This window comes from Platalea leucorodia (genome assembly GCF_965183815.1).
Source record: "Platalea leucorodia genome assembly, chromosome: 21".
NCBI lineage: Eukaryota > Metazoa > Chordata > Aves > Pelecaniformes > Threskiornithidae > Platalea > Platalea leucorodia.
The window spans coordinates 4278183-4292718 of NC_138843.1; the positions used below are offsets into that span (position 1 = coordinate 4278183).

Here is a 14536-nt window from a genome sequence, read left to right on the forward strand (position 1 = left end):
TGCTTTGCAGACTCAGACGCTAGCCAAAAACTAAGTCACCCTGAGCTTCCACAGCTACGTCCTCAATACACACGCGTGCACGCAGGTCTTTGTCCACTCCTTCAGCCATGGGCGAAAGAATACCCAGCTAGAACGAACTCCCCAAACCTTCTTCAGAAAGCTCTGCAACAGTCACTACAGGGCTGATTTGTGTAATAACTGCAGTGTCCTGCAAGGAGCACTTCTCCTGCCGTCCAGCAAGACCCACAGCTAATGAACCCTTGGCTACGTGTAGTGTGTGCTTTCCAGACAGCAGGAACAGCAGCCCAGGATTTGTCTCCCCTGTCATAAGTAATCAGTGTACCTCAGTTGTCACTGGCCTTCAGAAGTGGTATTTCCATTCCTTAAATTAGAGGAAGACAGGAGTGAATGAAAATTGGTGGCTTGCCAGGGCTGGGGTAATCCTCAGAGATGCTCTGGTCTGCACAGGGATTGCTCCCTGGCTGCTCACGTGTTCTCCTTCTCGCTGGCCTCATCCGGGGGGATTCAACGTATTAATTCAGGAAGAATTCACTATAGTTCATTACTTTGGGCCAATTTCCTGCTCTTCTCACCAAGTGCAGACCTTTGTCCAGTGACTGAGACTCCCTGACCTGCAGCTAGTCTGCTTTGGTGCACGCTCAGTGGTCCAGCAAACGCTTCTCCCAGCTCATCGCTTTCTTTGTGTCTGCCTGGAAAAGTTTGGGCTGGGTATCTGCTGCCTGAGCACGGGGGCCCTTTTGCTTATTATCACAGCCATTCTTTATTTCCCTCCTTGATACAACCTAAAGCTTCTTCCTGCTGGGTGAAAACAGGTCCTCAGTGCTGTGACTGTCTCCTGAACGCTGCTTTCCAAGATATTCCCTGTTGAATGGGAAAAGGAGTCTGAGCTGAGAGAGTCCGGCCAGGATCTGCTGCAATGGTTCTCTGGACCAGTTTGAGTCTCCAGTAAGGGCAGAGATTCCAACACTTTACATCGCTTGCAGGTCATCTCTGCTCTCTTTAGGATGATGAGAACAAGTCAAGATTACAGAGTAGGTGCTCTCAGAAATTCATACTGCTTCGTTTTTTTGTAAACTAAGACTTTGTTAATAAAAGTATGGCTTGTACTTTTACCAGGTCCCAGATGGAAGTCAGGCAAGCGACCAAGCACGAATTCCTTTTTCTCCAAGTGTTTCAAACAAAACACTCAGTAAAAACCACCCTCCTGCCTTGCCAAAGTACAACTGTGCAGGCTAGTAGTAGGGCTGGAGCCCAGTGTTTTATAAAAGGGTGAGCAGCAACTTTCCCACCAGCACATGGGATCAACACCTGGTGATTTCAGGATGAGAAGCACCACAGCTTAACTATCCAGCCACAAACCTAACGGTCGAGAGATAAGACACTTCATCTGTGCTACTGGTACTCAAAATAGGTGGAACAGATTCATCGCAAGAGAAATCCACAACAGCAGCAAACCACATCCTGGGATAGATCAGAAACACGGCCAGCAGGTCCAGGGGAGCGATTTCCCCCTCTTCAGAGCTTGAGCACAATCTCCTAATTTTAGGATTCTATTAACCTTACCCAATCTCAATTTTTCTGTTCTTCTCTCTTTGTATTCTCTGGGTATCTTGAGAGACATGAAAATCTCTCTTGTGCTCTGCAGACACATCCAGTTGGGGAGCAGCAATTCTGACAACTCACAGGGGATGAATGGAAACCCCTTGGCATGCTTACAGTCGCTACCTTCCCTGTCCCTTATTTTCAGGTTTTTTCTGTCTTCAAGTTTCAGCTTAGAAATATTTATGGGGAAATCAAATCATCCAGCAACAGATTTGGCCAATTCCCCGTGCACTTCTGGTTGCTCAGCTTTAGGAATGGCCATCAGCCCAAATACTGCTCTAGGTTTCCCCAAACCATTCAGAGTTACCCTTTGCTATAAATTCACCAACTCAGTGACAATCTAGCTAATTCCAGGCTAGTGAAGATTTCTGATTTGATACTGTGAAAAGGAGAGCTGCCTGCTACACACAGAAGAGCTATTTTAGGGATAAGACACAGAAGTTTTCTTTTAGATTCTTTTCCCTCCTGCAGCTTATTCTCTTATAACGAAACTCATGCCTGTGCAAAGAATCAAATAAGATGAATTTGAATCACTATCACCACCACATTCTCTAGTCTTATATGACTTCAGCATGTGGCTTTTCCAGGGACGATGATCCTACCTCTCCATCCGAGCTGGAAACTTTTCCTGTAATTCAAGATTCGTTTTGGTTTTGATCTTAGCCTGATTCTTTGCTGGGCCCCAGGGATCATCTCTCACAATAACTGGGGAGAACCGTTGCAGGCATCAGCCACCCTTGGCCTCAGTGGAGATCACCAAAGGGGACAATAATTACTGCCAAATGTGATAGTGGTTTTTGGTCTTGCATCTCCCCACCCAGAGGGATTTGGGATTGTGTCATGGCATGAGAACAGATTTGAAACAATGCTGACTTTTGGATCCTTGGCCTAAAGGGGAGCACATTTGCGTCCTCCTAGTTCTTGACTTACCAGATCCCTCAAATGTACTGCAAGTGTTTATTTCAGTGATTTATCAGCTTTATGAGTCTGTGTTCACTGCATACTTCCCCAGGCCTATACGTGCTCATGCAATGGATACAGTTTGATAAGTAATTTGCAAATGAGAAAGCAGAGCAATACCAGCGGAGAAGCCAGCTCTTCCTACCCAGGCAACCCCCTGTTTCGCATAGGGATATTGACTCAGTCCTGCAAAGGAGATGCTTAATTCCTCCCACCTGAACCATCATCCTCTTGTTCTGCAAAGCAGCCCAGCATCTGTTTAGCTTTTAGGAAGGAGTTCAAGTCCCAGTGATCTCAACTATTTTTGTTTTTAAGAATTCAGTTTTAAAGGTGCAGAGATGCTAACTTTCTGTTACCACCAGCAGAAGTCACACACCTTAAAACTGCTAACAGCTATTTTGCCGGGTAATATTGCAAGCACAAAAGTATTCAGAATTCAGCACATCCTGAAGCTGTTTGCTGAGCTGAGCTACGGATCGCTTTCCTAAGGCTCTCAGCAATACCTGTAATACTCGACTCAGTAATACATCTGTGGCAACAGAAACATTTTTCTCTGATCTCACCAAAGCCTGGGACTTACGGTGTCTCTCACATTCCTGCTGGAGACCCTTTACTTTCCCTAGCCACTGGAGCACCCCTACCTCCATCTGCAAGGATAAAGGTGGTGTGAACTGGTGCACAGCTCCCTCCTGAGCGAACCCTGGTAGCATTACTGAGCACCTCTCTCATCTGTGCTGGCCTCTCTGCTTGAGCCCAGGCTGAGTAGCTGGGACTCCGAAGACCTTGACATAAGATGCTCAAAGAAAGCAGAGCCTTTCAAGCACCTGCATTCAGCTGTTGATCCTCAGTGGCTCTCCTTAAGAAAATGGGGAGGTTTGGGAAGAGGTGGAAGAGCGCATCACCGACTGCTCCTCCTCCCAGAACCAAGGAGGAGCTCTGGACAAGAAAGATTGATTTAAGTGAACAGAGACTACTTTTTCTTGGTTATTTTAGTTAACAGAAAGGAAGCCTTAATTTAAGTAGTTATTTTAATCTCTGGGTTTATGTTTATTTTTTTCCTAGAGAATGGATGATCTGAAATTAGAGAGAGCTTTGACATCTAATTTAGCACTTTCTTTAATTAACCAGGAAAATGTATGATATCAAAATATACGCCTTTTAGCTGAGCAATTATGTAGTTTCAAACAAAGTTACTCAGGTGTTTACTGTTTTCATTTTTATATTATTAGAAAACAGGGAGAAATTAACATATTTTTCCAGATGGTTATTACATTTCTACCTCTAATACATATTAAATTGTCTTTGGATTGAAATGGAAACAGCATTACATAGGCCTTTTTAATGTTTGATGGTACTTCTCCTGTCTCTGTGCCCACGGCTGAATTTCCTACCATAATTCAGAGCAGAGAGCAGCTTTGGGTGCCTTGGGGTCAGGCCATCTCAAATACAGAGATGCAGTCTTGAAAGACTACAGATCTCTGTATCTCAGCCCCGTTTCCTTCTCCTGCCAAGATGCAGCTATCAGTAAGGTCCTCAGTAAGGTGGTTGAACAAGAGCCTACAACGGAGGGAGGTCCCATCAGGGACGTCTGGATCCCCAGCACAAAACTGCAGCTCTGACTCAAAAGTCCTCCCTGCGCTCAGGCAGAGGTCTCCCAGGACCCCTTCCACACGTGGACTCCAGACACACATACATAGAAAGAAAGCCAAGCAGAGAAGGTTGCCTGGCTGCCACCAAGGCGACTAGCTCACACCAAAATAAATCTCTATGCTTACAACAAAGTACTGCCCAAGTTTAGGTGATCTGAGCCATGCAAAGCTGACTCCAGGGTAGACACCTGAATTTTAGCTGAAAATTATGAAAAAAACACAGAGAGAGAGAGGTGGAAATAATTTTTAAAAGATGCATGATAGGAATGAAGCAAAATGCAAGGAAAGACTTACAAAGACTATAGGTTTTGGATTCCATCTACTTAGGTTAATGCCAAGTTCAAGCCCAATAATGTTTGAGAGATATATATATATATATTTAACCAAAGGCAGTCTATAAAATCTTTTGTTATACACCTTTTCTTTGTCAATAATACCATTTTTCCACCTTTATTTAGTTCTTCACACATTTTGTATGAGTGACGGTAGGGAAAATCTTCCCTTATTCGTGCATAATCCTATAGATCAGCAAGGAACCACAGAGACGACTTTCCTTTGAAAAAGACTAAAAATGCAACTGATTTCCAAGAACAGCTTAACACTTTCATTTGGAAAGCAGCATTACCAACTCTTCCATCTTTTTTTTTTTTTCCCCCCTTAAATTCTGAAATAAATCAAAACTTCAAATCCAGTTCTTAAAACTTCCAAACAAAACCCATATAACCTATTAACTTCTACGCCAGATAATCTTTTGCCATGCCAATACTTGCCTTCATGTTCCCAGCCAATAACAAGAGAAACCAGCCTAGGTCAGAAGTCCAAGATCAACCATTTCACGATATAAATCAAGACATAAGGAAAATTTAGGAACAAGAAGTCAGAAGTTTCCAGCTACTGCGATAATTTTGTTCCTTCTGTTGTTTGTAATGTTTAATCTCTGGCTTTATGAATAAATATCATGTGTGGAGCATGTGGACCTGGAAGCAGCCAAGATGTGCTCGAGAGGTGACTGGATCACAGCGACAGAAGCTCCAGTTGCACCTTTACTGAAGTGATGTATGCTCACTCTAAACTGAGCTTTAGCAAGCCTTGGAGCACAGAGACTCACATCCCGCCCAGGGCAGGAATGTGGTGGGAGAAGGCAAGAAAGCCTTCCTAGAGTTTGACCATGTTCTTCCTCATCATTTCCAAGTGGAGATGCCCCAAAGCTACCTCCTTGAAGATGGAGAGTCCTCTATCCATCCGTGAACACGGATTTCACCATCTTGTAATGAAACCAGTATTTAGAATAGAATATTTCAGTTGGAAGGAACCTACAACGATCATCTAGTCCAACAGCAATGGCACATGGGCAACCACAAGCGGCACAGTCCATTTCAGACAGCAATTTTTAATAAGTACTGGAGTCCTGTTACTCTTTGGCTACACATGCGTGTAGTTTCAGTTGGTGTAGTTAGTGACATACCCTAAAAATTTGCTTTTTTAAGTATTTAAATCACTGTAGTTACAGGGCCTTTTTCACAAACAACCCACACAATCAGTAGGACAGATTCTGGTTGCCCAAACTACAGGATTAAGTTAAGAAATGGGACATTTTAGCTTCCACTGTCTCTTAGTAGCACCTTAGTTCTTACTCAAAACAGGATTTCATTTTCAAGGGAGTTTTCTACAACTTCAAGGTCAAGAAATCAATTTTTTTATAAGGAATAAAAGCTGAGCTTCTGCATTTAAAGGACTCCACCCTGGGACTTTGAGGAAATCAATACCTCTCACTAGATTTACAGTAGCAGCAGAGATGGTAACACTGCAGAAAAGATTCCCTGACTCCCACTTAGGGCTTATTCCTTCCAACGAAGTCAACTAAAACGTTACGCTTGAACTTGGCAGAGGCAGAATCAGGGCCTGAATCATGAAACATCTGACAGTGCTGGTTGTGTTCTGGGCACCAGCTCATTCTAAAGGCACATGCTTCCGATAAACCTACAGTGAGAGTGAAGAAAATTACAATTGCTCCTGGTCCAAAAAAACCTTTTGTAACTCCTGTACGAAGATGCTGGTGGAACTGCAATGTCGGGGATGGAGCTGGATTAAAATGCTGATGGAAATCAGCTGCTCTCTGTGCACATCTCAGGGTGAACTGTGAAAGTGGTGAAGCTTGTCTTTGCTATGTCCAATCTCCCCTTGACATTAAGAGTCATCCCAGTGTCAGCTCCAGTTTAAACTGGTGCCATGTGGCCCAGAATCACAGCCCATGGCTTCCTCTCTCCACTGCATCTGAGCTTCCAAGCTTAGGGTGGTGGATGGAGAGTTCATCCACATCCCAGCAACTCCTCCGCTGCTGGTGCTTTGCAGCTGCAACGTGCCTTTCCTCTCCATTCCCAAGTGACAAGCTGGAAACTAAGAAGGTGCCAAAAAAATCTACAGGAGAGCAGCTTGGAAACTCCTCATATCCCCATTCCCCACAATTCATTTAGACACCTCTCTGTCTTTTTGTGTAAGTCAGAGCAACGGAAGAGGTATGACAAATGCCGCCCCAAACATCCCCTCTGCATCCATCTTCTCAATTGCAGTGGCCATTTCATAATTAATGGGCTTGACATAATTCGTTGTATTTAAAGTCAGGCTATAGCTGAGCCTTTATTCTTACTTGAAAAAACAGGCAGCCATGAACTTACAGGAAACCATACTGCCAGCAAACAGCTCAGCTGGCTGCAGACTAATCATCTTTTCTTTCCCCTTTGTTAAACACATTCTTACTCTTGGAAACTGTTCAATAGTTCATTAAACTAATAATCCCATTCAAATCCTGCCTCATAAATGGATTTGTCAGTGCTGTTCCTTTCAGGAGACGGTCATTTTAAATTGTCTCTACTTTAATGAGTTTAAGGACAGATTAAATCACGGCTTTGGCTGTGATTTATTGCTCCACATTACTTTATTAATTGTTATTTGTAAAAGCATTGGTGAATAACAGGCTTGTTTATTTTGCATTTATTTCATGCTTTGCATTTATTTCATACTTTTCCCTTTATTAAAGGAGACTGGCATGGGAACAGAGCTCCAAAGAAATATATTTCCAGCAGAAACATAATCTTTCCTCCTGCATTGCTGAAGCCTCTTTTCCCAACAAGACATCTACAACTGTCCTCGTGCACAGCCAGCTCACCCCAGACATCAGCAAGGAGAGCTTGTGTGGGTCACGTTGGAGTTACTTAGAGAGCAGTTTCTCGCTACGAGCTCTATAATATTAAATGATTCTGTGTATTTCTATTAGTACTAGCTGACCAAGACTTCACGCAAAGTAACTTGCTACCAAAAGAGCAGATATCCTCTGCGACTTGGGCTTACTCAAGACTTTCCTGGGAAACCCACAGGAAGTTATTTGTGCTATGTGTAGGAGTAGAAGATATTTAAGAAAAAATGAAGGAAGAAGCACTGAATATGTTTGGGTATTTGGTTCTTCCAGAAGTTGGTAAGAATTTCCCTATAAAAACATCTGGGTCACGCTTCTCTGTGCAGTTCTAGTGGGATTCTGTTTTCTTGTCCAAATTGATATAACACAACTTAGGGATGGAGGGAATCCATGGTTCCACCCACCCAGGAGAAAAGGAGGCACATATACAAGAATAAATGGTAGAGCAAAAGCCTGATCTAGCTTGTCAAGATAAGGGGATTGTACTTTAAGTCCTTTAATGTATCTGTCCTATTCCACTTTGGGAGCAAAAGTATTTCTGCCATGGACAACGTGATCTGCAAATGGCATGTTAACATTGTAAAAGGCTTTGAGATCTGGCAGGATAGACGATCTCATGCATAGTGTATGAAAGGAAAACACTAACTTGTGTTGGGAAAACAAATTATTTCAAGGAACAAATAAGACAGGGCTACAGACAGTCCAGAAGCCCTGAGCAGGTTTCCACAATGGAGAAGAGGAAGAAGTAGTTAGGACTCTGCACTGCATCATCATTAGATCTAACCAGTGAATCCTCAAACTCTGTTTGTCCGCTTCCTTCCGTTCAGAACGATATACAAACTTTTGAACATCTCACAGAAATCAGTGTTCAGGACGGTGGCTGGGGGTGGTGGCCCAGGGCTGACCAGGGAAGCTGCCAGTTCAGGCCCATGTGATGCAGCTAAGCTTTGCTGTATCTCAGTTCCAGTTCTATTTAAATTCCTTTCATGCAAGCCTCAGAACCAAAGAAAGTCTCAAAACCAAAGATATTTCAGATGAAAGTTGAAGAAATTAGTGTATCTCTCTGAAGAAGAAAGTTGTGGGTCTTTGAAAGCCAATGCCAAAACAAATATTTGAAATGGTATCATAAACTACTAAAACAGACACCACAGATAAACGTGTTCAGAGGTTCAGATGTGTGCTTAGAGGTGTGGCATTATAGAATAGATGATTCTACAAATTGCAATAGTCAGGATAAGCCATCTGCATGCCCATGTTGTAAAATAACACCAAATTCAAAAAGACAACCCTCCCTTCCTTTACATTTAAAGTTGCACCAAGAAAACTCACTGTTCATTCATTTCTTTTGCTACTGCAGTGCTAGTTTGTGAGTAAACCAAACCTTAAATTATGACTTATCTGATTTTCCCAAAGAAGTGTATCAAACAGTTAAATTTCACAGCAGCAAAGAATCCTGACACCTTAAGGCAGCAAAATCCAGGTCAGAGAAGATGTTGATCCACAACTGCAACTCTCCAGAACCGTTTCAAGGCAGAGCACAGAGGATGAGGGACTAGCGCTGTTTGGGGAATCTACAACAAGAATTACTGGGTCTGTGGCTCTGCAGGAGATGGCTTTCACTGGCTGCCAGACCCATCTACAGCATCACAGCTGGTGACATCTGTAGCTGCTTTCTAAGCCCAGCAGAACATTATTTAAAACATCACTCTTCAATAGATTTCTCATCTCAAGTGGTTTTTATCTGCTTGTAAAATAGAGATTTTAAAGACAGATTGCTGAAGGGCTGGAAATCCCGAAGGAGAGATTTGGACACAAAACCTAGGAGACCATCAGGGTCACTTGACACAGAGCATGGGAAGCGCCTGGGGCAGCAGCTCCAGCCACTCTGAATTTTGCCAGCTTCCCCTGCGTTGCCCACCAAGATTCCCCCCTCCTTGAAACAAGACTGTTGTCTCCCAAGGGCCAAGAAACAATGATTCTTCAGTTGTCTTAAATTATAGTTGCACAGACTTCCTTAAACAGACCTCGCACTTATCCCAGTGGGGTTTTTTTCTTTTTCTACAGCAATTGCTTCAGAGGGCATGAGGAAAGCAGAAGAGAAAGAGGTAGCAGTGTGGTCCTCGGCTCCCTGCAGGGGACTGGGAGCCAGACACTTCAGGCCTGATTCTGATCCGGCCTCGAACTTACTGTGTGGCCTTTAGGAACTTACACAACCGATAATTTGGTATTACTTTACTTAAATGTTGCTCCATGTCTGAGGCTTTAAAGTAGAGAAGGGTTTTCAGAAGTAATTTCTAACTTGGGAATCTGGGCTTCATTTTTAAAATGCACTTGGGATTTGGACCAAAAGTCAAAAGGATTTAAGCTGTAAATCATTTTTGAAAACAGGATCTGGTCACCTAAAATCACTGAGTGCCATAAGACCACTGGACACCAGTGACCTTCTCTCAGGTCCCGGGGGAATGGAAATACTCGTCGTTGCCTTGCTCTGCCCTTCCTTTCTCTTCACAGGGCTACATGAGACAGGATTATCCATGCACATGTCAACTCCTTCCAATCCTTTCTATCCCCATTATGAGCATAGTAATCAATCACACACAGCCCTGGGCAGCCAGGCTGAACAAGAGTCTCTGGATCTGGTAGACTGTCATCCCATCCTTTTCAAGAAATGGCCTTCATCCCCGTTAGTCATAAAGATTTGGGATGTTTTATCTGAGGGGTGATGGACTCAAAGAGAGGAGCATGGCAGAAGTACTTATGGATCATACTGGGGGAGACACAGGGTGTCCCTACCCCGTGAGCGAGCTAATGGCTGCCTTTGGTAGCTAGTTTTGAGAAGACCAAACCCCCAGGACAGTTGCTGTCCATCTTTTCCAAATCCACCGTAGCAGGAGGGAGTGGCCATGCACATTTGAATTCCAAGAGCAGATGCCGCCAGCCCCACGGCCCTGCCCCTGGCAGCTCGACGGCCAGGCTCTGTGTTCCAGCTCCAGCCCAAACACAGCACATTTGACTGTCTGGGCTGAAAGCACGGCACTCCATCCCATTCAAGAAGCATTCCCCAGCAAGTGCCGGAGGACTCTGGCACAGCCCAGGCTTCGCGCGTGTATCACGTTCTGCTCTGATTCTGCCCACTGACACAGGAACACTTTCCAAGAACTACAGCCAGGCAGACTTAAAATAACCCAGAATCAATGCTGGGGCCAGGAACCATCTTGAGAGCATGCAAATACAGCTGAGCTCCAGCACAAGCTTCAGGATTTTCTAGCTGAGCCCTGTCTCCCTCCTCAGGTGGAAAACGCTCACAGGTCCAGCTCTCGCACTGATTTGTCTATAGATGAGACCGCAAGCCACAGCTATGCTGCACAACAAGGGACTTAGCGTGACGTCTTCCCATTAGCAACAATCATCGTGTAAAAGCAGCCATCAGAGGCAATAACCTCTCAATACAGCCCAGAGCATTGACAGGTAGCAGAGAGCCAAAGACAACTCTAGGGTCAAGACCTGAGTTGACAGCATCCCCACTAGCGATGGTGGAAAGCCCAGCCACAGCCATCCCTCCAGGTAAATGCCCAGCATCCCTCCCACAAACAGGCAGGGTGTGGATGGCTCTTCACAGTCCTGGCAGGCGAGCCCTACGGCGCTGCGATCCACTGAACAAAGCAGCAGAGCTAGGTGCACAGCTCTCTGCTCGCACGGAGTCTGCTTGGTTGTCCCCTGTGGCAGGAGCTTTCCTCCTACCGTAGGTCTCCAGAGCAGATTCTTTCCTGAGCTCAAGGAAAGGACAGAAAAGGCAATTCCGTACGCATGTCTCTAATGTGCTACGGTAATAAACCAAGTTCTGCTTTGTAAAATAGAAAAGAACATTAAACGTACCCTCGTAAAGTGTCTTGGCCTCTTCTTCTCACTCTGTTTGCTGGCTGTCTTTCCTCGTAGCCTGCAAATCTGTCTGTCTGCAAGTCCCCTTCATATTGACCCTGGGCTTGTTCCACGTACATAACTGCTGTACATCCCAGCATGAACCTGGCCAGCCATAATACCCCCATGATGGCACGGATTCCTCAATTCCCCCGGCTGCCCCGAAAGCTTCTTCCAGCTGCAGGGTCCCTGCTGCCTTGGTGGAGGATGGTTTTTGGCAGCAGCCCCTAAGTGCCAAGGTGCCGTCCTGCCGTTCCCTTTCTAGAAGCAAAGACAGAGGAAAGAGAAAGAGAGACACAAGTGTTCTTAAGGGCTTTCACATTTTTAAAATGATTGATCATCCCAGGCGGCCCCTCCCCAGGGTTAATAAAGTGGGGTCATACAGTCACAGCGAGTTTGGCTCCTTGCACATGCAGCCAACATGTTCACGCTGTCATTCCCTACCACAGCATTGCCAAACCATTCTTTCCCAAGAGCTGGAAACCAAGAGAAGATCTACAAGAGTCATGGTTCTGCCCCTTGCATCTATTTTCCTGCCTTCCTGATAGAAAAACAAAGACTGACAAAAGCACATCTGTCCCAGGTCTGCCCATGGTGGTGCGTTACAATACCCTCGGCATAGCGCCTTGGTTCAGAGGAGCAACAGGAGATGCAGGGCTATGAAGCAAGAGGAGACCAGAACTTCAAGAAAGAGCAGATCTTATTTATGGACCCATCTTCCCAGGTCCCACAGCTCTATTTTACTGCATCATACTCCAGACAGGCCATGGCACGGAGATCAGTCGCTGGAAAACAACCTCCCAGATATGTGATAATTCTAGTTGGCCGAGGGGAGCGGTCTGCTGGCAAACCCATCAGAGGGACATGGACACCAGTGCTGCGATAGGCAAAAGGGTCATCGTGGGCTGGAGCGAGATGGAAGACTGTGGGCTGGGGCTAAAGCATGAAGACATGGTGCGTTTAGCTAAGCCTGGCTTCCATGGAGGGTGAAGGGACAGAGGAGAAGGTGGAGGGCTGGGCATGCTGGAGGGCTGTTGAAGGAGAGCCGGTGAGCTGGGACAGACAGCCAAGCACGAGAGGCCATGGGGAGGGGGACGATGTAGTGCCCAAAGCCTCTGTGGAGGGGTGGATTGGGCCAATGGAGGCAGCAAGGAGACCCCTCAAACCTCTGGCTGTGGATGCACCTTGGGGCAAGCACAGCATGGCCAGCTCTCCGGGGCTGGGGCTGGCAACTGAGCCTGCGAGATGGCCACAGCCGGGCAGGGGCCAGATGCAGGGTTTGGCCCTGAATCACACCCAGGCAGGTTCTCAGCCCCCAGAGACCTTCTGCCCTGAGCAAGGCCATCCTGATGAACAAGGCCCCTTCCTGGGGAAAAAAGGCACGAGCCCTGCTTGTCCCGGGGGTAGGTGACATGGCGGAGGGGTCCCGTGGGCCCTGCCTGGGGCCAGCACGAGCAGAGCCGAGGGGCAGAGCCCCGAGGGAAGCTGGGGGTCAGCCCGTGCCGTGGGGCGCTGAGGGGAGAAGGAGCCCACAGCGGTCTCTGGAGCAGCTTTACTTTAGTCCTTACGGCCGTCCTGGGTCTGAGAGGCTGCAGGCACTGGGGGGCAAAGGGGGACGGACCCCAGCGCAACACAGACCCCCGGGAGTCGTGGTGCCACGCAGCGCCTGCCGTGACGGGGCAGACGGCCTCGGCCTGAGGGTGCTAACATGGGGTGCCGGGGCAGGCAGGGCTGTGAGGCCGGGCTCAGGGCGCGAGACCGGGGAGGCGACGAGAAAGCCCGATGAAAAGGCTCTGTAAAACAGATCGCAGAGGAATGTACTCCACAGACTGTAACCCCTTCTCCTGCTCCCTCTTCTTCCTCCCCCAAAACCCCATTTTCCACCCCCAGTCCCCAAATCTCCCAGCCCTGCCTCTGAAAACAGGGCTGGGGAGCCCGTCCTTCCTCCTCCTGACCGGCGGAGGGTCAGAAAGCATCTCTCACCTCGAGACCCCCAAAAGTTTGTTCTTTCAGGGAGGAATCCTCACGGGTCTCCCCTTTCCACCCCAGAGTGGAAATAATCTGCCGCTTCTGCGAGAGGCACGGGCTGCGAGTCCGCTCCCGCGGGCAGGCACAGGGCCCCCGAGCCTCCCCTAACTGTCCCCCTTGCTTTCCCACAGCAGCACTTTCCCGTTCCAGCCCAGCCCCAAAGCAGGCAAAAAATCAACCCAGACAAGGCAGAAAATGTGTCTGAACAAAAAAAAAAAAAAAAAAAAAAAAAGAATTTAAAAAAAAAACCCAAACCACTGCTCCCTGTGTCCCAGCTGGGAATCTCGCAGCTCTTGAGGGCATGCATTTTTCAGGCTCTAATATTTCAAATGCAGTGAATGAGAAAGACAGAGTGGGAAGGAAAAAGGCAGGGCTGGGAGCAGAGGCAGAGACAAAGAAACTGCCCTTCCTGCAGCCTAAGAGCTCTGCTACTTCGCTACACACGCCTGTCTGCTGAAGGCTGGGATATGATTATCTTCAGCGAGACAAAAGGGAGAGGGTTTCCTCTGCTCCCAGAGCTCCCGAGGTAGAGCACAGATGGAAAAAGAAGTCATAAAAAGCAGAAAGTTTTGCACTTCGGGAGATTTCCAGCCTTCATGCAGAAATTTAAACTGAAGAAAGTCCAGATGCATCCATTTCCTCACGGAGAAATTAGAAGCGTGACAAATGATCGATACACAGGCACGTACTCTGAGAGCGTTCACACAAGTCTTACTAAGAGAGTACGGAAAAGTCATTTAAACCATCAAAAGAGAGTTAAAAAAAGGCTCAGAAATTATTTTTATCTCTGAGAAATTCCATCAAACACCACTTGTAAGAAATACACTGACAAAGCAAAGAGAATCAATCACTAAATCAGATTTTAAACTGATTTGCAAGTTTGGAGGGAATCAGGAAAGATGTTGCAAAACCATGCCTTTGAGTGTGCTAATTAAATCAATCAATTAAAAAAATGTGCAAAACACAATAAAATACAATTAGGCAGACAAACAATTAGGCAGATAAAGAGAAAGAAATCGGCTCTTAGCTATGCAGCTCGGGATTTAGTCTGAAACTGTTTAAATACCTTTACGTCCTGGAACTGGTGATGTGCCCAGAGCTCCTTTGTTTAGTGGAGATCTGGGCAGAAAAGAAGGGAATAAAACCCTCACTCTTGAAGGAGAGA

At 46.3% G+C, this 14536-nt stretch overlaps 1 protein-coding gene across 1 annotated transcript in view; it reads right to left on the reverse strand.

Moving 5' to 3' along the window:
* Positions 1-11471, reverse strand: part of FBN3 (fibrillin 3) — a gene marked incomplete at both ends in the record, with an annotated part of 107213 nt that extends 95742 nt beyond the window's left edge. The window contains one exon of the mRNA XM_082331014.1: positions 11302-11471. Within this exon, the coding sequence (XP_082187140.1) occupies positions 11302-11471 (170 nt within the window). The remainder of the gene's footprint in view (positions 1-11301) is intronic.
* Between the last annotated feature and the right edge of the window lie 3065 nt (positions 11472-14536).